At 35.0% G+C, this 8,292-nt stretch overlaps 1 protein-coding gene across 1 annotated transcript; it reads left to right on the top strand.

The window, feature by feature from the left end:
• The first annotated feature begins 393 nt into the window (after window positions 1–393).
• Window positions 394–8,025, top strand: LOC125656597 (uncharacterized). Its single transcript, XM_056145633.1, has 4 exons — window positions 394–1,644; window positions 2,085–2,217; window positions 2,991–3,127; window positions 7,678–8,025. Exons 1-4 carry the CDS (start codon window positions 460–462, stop codon window positions 7,966–7,968), a joined length of 1,746 nt encoding a protein of 581 aa, XP_056001608.1. The 5' UTR covers window positions 394–459; the 3' UTR covers window positions 7,969–8,025.
• Window positions 8,026–8,292: the final 267 nt, after the last annotated feature.

The raw sequence follows: 8,292 nt of genomic DNA, 5'->3' as shown, positions 1-8,292 counted from the left end.
ATTTTTCATTTTCGAAATTTGTTTACAGTCAAAATATGTAAGAGATTCTACACAGGTAAAAAGGGGGGGGGGACCCGACTATATAAATAACGCAGCAGGCGCGGATCCAGAAATTTTTTCCAGGGAGGGGTGGGGTCGAACCTATTATATATAATATAATAACAGTCAACTCAATTTTCTTATAAATCGTTATATTGTAATTTTTTTTATCTTTGCAAATTCCGGGGGGAGGGGGAGAGGGGGTCCGGACCCCCCACCCCCTCTAGATCCGCGCATGCGCAGTCTTCAACTATATACGTTACCTGTATTAAATTGGGGCGAAACCACCTATGGGGCGAAACCACACGATCCTCCGGCGCGAAAAGTCATAAAAACATGGAGGACCTACGCGAAATACTTGAAGAATTAGGTATACCTAACGTTCTTGAAAATTTCGAGAGGGAAAACGTTTCACAAGAAATGATATGTATGTTATCGGACGATGAATTAAAAAGGTTGGGCATAGAAACAATAGGATTGAGGCATAAACTGAAACAACTTCTCGATTTAAAGAAACATCAACCTTCAACTTCTGTCATTTCTGAAAGATCGCGCCTATTCAGCCCTTATTCTCGCACTTCAGCAAGTAAACCTGGGAAAAGATCACGTAAGAAAGAAAAGTTTATCACGCTGCATTTTCTCTGCTTGGCACACACAGGACAGAAGAGTGTCCCAAACGGCAACGAAAAAGAAGTTTTGAATAAAGCAGGACTAGGAAAGAAAAAAATTCTTTTGAAAAAATCTGATGATGAGAAGGAATTAGCAGAAACACTTATTTCGAAAGAAGTAAATGAAGATGGTGATTTTGTCGGCTTTCCAAAATTAGCAGATGGGGGTGGTTTTGAATTACTTCGCAGTACTCAAAACTGCAGAGATTTAACTTTAATAAACTGTTCATGGTCAGCTAAAGAATTGCAGAAAAATGTGAACCCACAGGTTACCATATACATTAGACCAATACAGAAAAATTTATCAACTGAAGCTATCGTTAATCGTCCTGAAAAATTGGCAGAATTGAGCATTGAAGAAAAATGTGTGACATGTGGAAGAAAATTTTTAGTAAGGGAACTACGAAAACACACAGAAACATGTGACCAAGCACCCTCAGTTTCTACAGATGTTGATACTACCAGTATAGTGCCAGTAACACAAATCGTGCAAACTGATGTACCAGTTGATGTTAATGGAATGAGTTTTTTTCAGGGCCTATTCGAAAGTAATGACATTACCCTTACAGTGGCCCCAACAGTTGATATCGAAAGTGTTGCAACCCCATCGATAGAGTTTGAAAATGTTACAACCCCATCCATCGAGGATGATAGTGTTGCAACCCCTGTGCATGTTGAAACTGTAACAGGTGTGACAAATAGAATAGTTAATTTTTGCAAAACACAAAATATATTGGACCCTGTTGAAATTTTGCGTAAAGTTCAAAATGAAATGGTGACTGGTAGACCTTTGGAAGTCGTTGACGTTACAAATAGTTCTGAAGGCGACACAAACTTCATTTTGGTAGACAGAACTCATCTTTTGGAGACATCGTTTGATGAAATCAAAGGAATTGAGGATCTTAGAAAGACTTTAGAAGTACAGTTTTATGATGAGGTTGGTATAGATATTTAAGAAATGCATATAGAGTGATGATAAAATTTGAGAAAAATGGTAACAAATTACTTTTAAGAACAAATGTGGGGTGATTAATTATGACATCAAATATGGCATCTTTGGTGGCCAAGGGTTTATGATCCTCTCCGCTTCTCTACAGGTGTAGAAAAGCGGAGCGGCGGATCACAAACCCTTGGCTAGCGAAGATAACAATATGGCTGAAGAGTAGAGAAACAACCTAGGAATGCTAAAGTTTTATTATATGAAGTGTGACTGTCAAAATTCTAAAGGATGAAAGCACTAACAGATGACAATATTGTTGAGTTTAGTGAATATTGACTTTTGGGAGGGGGGATATTTTATTATTGTATCAAGATTTGGATTTACAAACTATGTAATTATGCATAAATTTATATGCATATATATACTTTTTGTTGTAGACGGCTGTAGATTATGGAGGCCCCAGGAAGGAGTTTTTCAGATTAGTTTTGCAGGCCATCAAGGAGAAATATTTTGACAGTGGACTGAGAGAATTACTTCATGAAGATTATGAAGTTGTTGGAAAGACTTTTGGTTTGTATTAAACTTTTAATTTATAATAGTGTGCTAATTAAGTAACTACATTTAAACGAATGTCAAACAAGAAATTTCAGTGCAAAGAGCCAAGACACTTTGGCCTGAAAAATGTCATCCAAAAGACCAAAAGGGGAGGGGGATTTGCCTTATAAATTTTGTACCCTCCCAATTTTACTATAAATGTAACATATGAATAATCAAATGTTACAATATATTGAATAATCATATTAAAGTACTCCTGGTGTATAATATCATGATTTTAATTGTTTTCTCTTTCTTTTTAGGGGGTTGGTGGGGTAGCGATATTTAATAGAATTATATGTTCTTGTTATTGTATGAATAAAATTTTGTACATTTATTAACATCTACTTTTACACAAAAGTATAGAAATATTTCATCATCAACACTAGAGACAATGATGCCTTGTTATGATTCTGTAATAAGCAATATTGTTGAGTTTTTATAGAAATAATGTTTAAAATGTGCTTCTTTTTGTTAATAATGCCTTCCGGGGCCCTTGATTGGTCGATGAAATACCTTGTTCGGGGAAAGTAGGGTTTTAAAAAAGACTTATCATAAATTATGATACAGATACTAAGATGTACAATGTAAATTAAAGCTGATTTCAGAATTTAGGGAGACTCTTAAGTTAAGCTAACAGGAACTCTTTTACATAGAAGCTTGAATGTTATCTTAATGTATTATAAATGATAATGTTACAGACCTTTGGAGTTTAAATGCATGTGATTACAAGTGTGTTTGTATTGCAGCTTTAAGTATTCTACAAAATGGCAAAATCCCAACTTTTTTGGACCCAGATGTAATCCAGAAGATATTTTCTGATTCCACAGACAATCCATGCATAACAAGCTTGAGAGGAGGGCTTGAGACATTGGGACTGTATACAGTAATACTTCTAGTATAATTTTGATTTCAAAGACCTTCATAATTGTGTGAATATCAAATTTACTCATGTACTGGAAAAAGTGCTATGGATATATGTACATTAGGGCTGTGCGGTGCACCGAAAATTCCAATACATTGAGTTTTATACCATTCGATTCTATGTACTGATTACAAATTCCGGATTTCGGTTTGGTTTATATTTTGCATGCACCAAAACAACAAGTATGGCGGATGTGCAGACGTGTATTTTTATACAACAGAGAATCAAATCATGACTGTTGAGATTTAACATTTTCACCATTCAGATACATGTACCAACTGGGCAACAGAATATGATCAGCCAGATCATTGCAGTGTATCTTTACATGATTTATGACTTTTCTGTCAGTGCTGGGGATCGTAGATGATGACACAGATTAAATGATTTGACAGTTGATATGAGAGAGAAGTAAAGATTTTCAAAGACTCAATTGATTATGATAGAATTGTTGAATTTTGACATAAATGAAAACAATATCATATACATTTTAGATTGACTAATAGATTTGTATGATAATCCAAAAACTATTTTGCACATTAATATAACAAAATTTAATAGACTGTTAGTGAATGTTTTCTTTTTTTATCAAAGTTAAAATATGCAGTTATAGATATGATGTTTACAAATGACGGCATATAGTTATATAAAACTTGAATGAAATTAGATGAAGTATGCTACTCATTAAGAATATAAATTTTTGTACTGTTATTGAATAAATTGGACCGAACATGAACTGAATCGTAATCTAACTTAATCGTGCTTCTCTGAATCGAAACGGAATTGATCTAACCCTGAATCGTCGCAGCCCTATATGTAATGAATTTGCCATCAATGCTGTGTACATAAGTAATTGTGTGCTATTTTGGAACCAATCAACAGTTACAATCAATGAAAATATGTGCTGAAGGTTTATTAATATGTGAGATGTTTTTAACACTTAATGATTGATGTCTACCCATCTGTCTGTCACAATCTGTAAACTTCTCACATTATTAGATATCATCTTTAGATTGAACCAAACTTGCACACATATGCATTCTTGTGTATAGGGCTTTAAAAATTACTAAATCATATCTACATGTGTACCATACCCTGGCATTTAGAAAGGGAGGAGGGATTATTGAACATAGGTACAATGTAGTGATCATTCGAAATCTTTAACAAGAACTTACAAAACTTCTGTGAAAGAATTATTGTACATTCTAAATTGTTCAATCAGTGGACTCGGGCTGCCCCCACAATTGTCAAATCAATATGAAAACATCCTTATACTGAGTATAATGCAGATTCTGTATATTTCACAAACTATTCTCTGGGGCCACGAAGGGGCATAGATTTTAACATATATTTATATTGGAAAACATCTTTAGAATTTTCTCAGTACCAGTAAATGCCCAAACTGTCAGATAGATATGAAAGCTTGTTGAAAATATGACATTAGGGAAAAAATATAGTGTGGGTTTAAAGATATTCAAGTTCATGCTGTTTGAGATTGATTGACATAGTAAATCCCCAGAAGATTGCATGATGACGACTTTCATCAAAGGTAGTATATTCTTAATTCTATTGCATTTTTCTTTTAGATTTGTATGCAGCTTCCAAATTTTCTGTACCTTTTCCAAAAACATTCATTACCCTTGACATTTAGGATGCTCACATTCCTTCTAAAGCCTCAATTTTCTCAAGAGGGCAGCAACAACATTGAAGTTGAAAAGAAGGTCTACACTGCATTTGTTCGATATCTAAGAGAAGTCGCAAGTAAGACATGCAAGTCTGTGTAACGGTTTTGAGAATGTTTTCCTGTTTTAAAGAGTCCAGGTAGACATTTTGGTTTTTAAGCTCACCTGAGCTGAAAGCTCAATTGAGCTTTTCTGATCGCCTGTTGTCTGTCTGTCCGTCTGTCTGTACACTTTTTACATTTTTGACTTCTTTTCCAGAACCACTGGACCAATTTCAAGCAAAGTATTCGATATGCAAATTTGGTAAAAGGCATCCTTTGGTGAAGGGCTTTCAAGTTTGTTCAAATGAAGGGTCATGTCCATTGCAAAGGGGAGATAAACACAAAAATGCAAAAATAGGGTGGGGCACAGGGGCTAAGTCTGTTTGGGCCCGAACTCTGTGATACCAAAAATGTAGAAAGGGGTCTAACTTTAACCCAGATCAAAAACTACCCACTCACTTCAAATGCCCAAAAAATCAGAAAATGAGTGCAGTATGCATAATTTACCGGTATCCTTGCATAGATTAATGTCTTAACTACTTGCATGCCAAATTTCAATCCACAGGTTCTTAAAATAACAGAGATATACATCATTGTTCTCTCGATTTCACTTGTTTATTTTTACTAAGACATTTACCAGTCCAGTTCACCAGGTGGTTTTTCACCTAAGACAGCAGCAAAATTCAGACTAGTGTGGAATATTTTGGACCTATCAATTAAAATTTCACATTGATAAATAAAAAAGCCAAAGGTGCACAGATTAGGTCCCACGCGAAATGGATATATGAAGGGGAAACGAATTTGTCCTTTTTTCTCAAACATGAATCTTCCCACCAAGAAAATAATATTATTAAATGTATCAAATATGAAGATAATATTGCCACCATTTGTAATGATATTTAAGGTAAAATGTATGATTTCTACACAAAACTATATAAATCATCAACTATTGACGACAATAACATGAAATTCTACTTAGATAGTACCACTATATTGTATAAAGTTAACGACAAACAGAAATTAGAATTAGACCGGTAAATTACGCATATTGCACTTATTTTCTGACTTTTTTAGGCATTTGAAGCAAGTGGGTAGTTTTTGATTGGGGTTAGAGTTTGACCCCTTTCTCTATTTATGGTATCACAGAGTTCGGGCCCAAACCGGCTTAGCCCCTGTGGGGTAGGGTCATTTAAAAATCTTCTCAAGAATCACTAGGCCAAAAGAGCTAAAAAGAGCTAAAATTAGTCTAGTCAATCTAGCTCATATATGAGCAAAACCTCAAACTAATTGCAACAGAAATTAAATTTTGATTATTCATGCAAGAAAACACATGCAAACAACAAATTAAAAATCGGCTTTTGTATTTCAATGGGAAAATTGGAATTTTGGGGTAAAATGATGCACTTACCATTCCGGTCCTATGTTTCACATATTTAAAACAGTGTATAGTAAAGCTTACGTTACCAATTCTTTATTAAGCTGAGTTTTATAATAGTTTGTACTACATCTATGACGAAACAAGGTTCAGTTTCTTCGATTTTATAAAGAAATCTTTAATACGTGCACTTCGTCAAATTCTAGAGTTTGGGAAAGAGGGAGGGGGGGGGGTATAGCCGTATTTGACATATAGTTCTATCCAAATTATTGTACAATTAATATCGAGAATTTCAGAAGTAATCTGTTTTAAAAACAATGGACACATAGAATTAAAAGCAAAATGAATCAGGCACGAGCATCGTAAAAAAAAAAATGGGTTGGGGTGGGGGAGTTTGAAGATAATTTCACAATATTGCCTGAAAATTGACAAGTAAATTTTAATCCAAAGTTATAAAAATCCTTGAGGGGGGGGGGGGGGGGGGGGGGGGCTAAGGTTGTTCTCTCAGTTCAATTTTACACTTCCACTCTGTACAGTTCACGACAATGCTATTTTTTTTTAAAAAGAGGAGGGAGGGCAACCAATCTGTCTAAAAATCGACCTCTGCGCGTAAAAATTTATCAACTTTGCATGTAATGATAAAAGGGGGTAGAGCCATTGTTGCTACATGCCCGATAATTATATAAGTGATCATTTTAGTAATTGCAGTACAGTTCAGTCCATGTTTTTACAAGTACAACGGCTAGTGTCACAATTTGCCTTGCATTTACAGCGAATAACGTTCAAAAGTTTATCTGGCGCGACTTGTAATTTTGTTAACGGATACAAAAATTGCTGAAAGCAGTGATAAACCCCAGTTCGAAGGATCCAAAATAATTATTTCTTTAGTCCACTGTATGACTTAAAAAAAATTCTTGCAGTGCTCCTCTTCTGCAGCTGTCTTTAAAAATCTTCTTCTCAAGGACCACTGAGTCAGAAAAGCTGATTTTTACATGAAAACTTTCTGACATAGTGCAGATTCAAGTTTGTTCAAATCGTGGGGGGGGGGGGGGGGGGGGGGGGGGGGGGGGGGGGGGGTCAAAGTTTTACATACAAATATAGGAAAAAGCTTTAAAAATCTTCTTCTCAAGAACCATTGGGCCAAAGAAGTTGACATTTACATGAAAGCTTTCTGACATAGTGTAGATTCAAGTTTGCAAAGGGTAGTTTGGGCCATAATAGGGACTAAGGTTTTACATGCAAATATATATGGAAAGTCTTCAGATATGGGCCAAGGTGACTCAGGTGAGCGATGTGGCCCATGGGCCTCTTGTTTCATGATGGTGCTATTAATGTAATGTTAATCACTGATTGAAAATAATGACAATTTACTTTATTTTTTTACACAGATATTATGATATAATAACATAAATAAAGTCTAGTAAAGTTCTTTCTTCTCCAGGTGGTCGGAGAGAACACTTGTCCTTAGCAAACGTACTACAGTTTGTGACAGGAGCTGATGAGGAGCCACTACTGGGGTTCAAAATCCCACCCACTATCCAGTTTCCAGAAGTCATGAACTCATTCATTCCAACTGCCAACACATGCATCAACTCTCTCCAGCTTCCAAGACCAAAACCAGACTTAAATGTGAACTTTCCTTTAGATGAAAAGCTATTTGAATTATATGATTATGCTTTCTTAAACCTCTTTTATGGACTGCATTAAGTTTTTAACAAATTTTTAGTCATTCTCTATCACCCAATCAAGTCTCAATTTTTTTATAAGAATATGTAACACAATTATACAAGTATCACCACATACTTATTACAAAAAATTCTACAGTTTGTATGTAGGGTCCATGGGTACAGCTTTAGGGGATTTGTTTCATAAAACTTGCTGAATTTAAAAGAAATTTGTTATATCAATATAAAGTAATCTTTATATATAGTGAAGAACTAGTAAAGTGCACTGGTCTGGGTCAGGACAGGACTATTTTTAGTGCAAAGTTTGATGTAAATTTACACAATGTATCTTAAAAGATCTTCCTTC

Source organism: Ostrea edulis, chromosome 7, assembly GCF_947568905.1.
Source record: "Ostrea edulis chromosome 7, xbOstEdul1.1, whole genome shotgun sequence".
Lineage (NCBI taxonomy): Eukaryota > Metazoa > Mollusca > Bivalvia > Ostreida > Ostreidae > Ostrea > Ostrea edulis.
The sequence above is the reverse complement of the archived record's forward strand: the minus strand, read 5'-3'. Positions and strand labels throughout refer to the sequence as shown.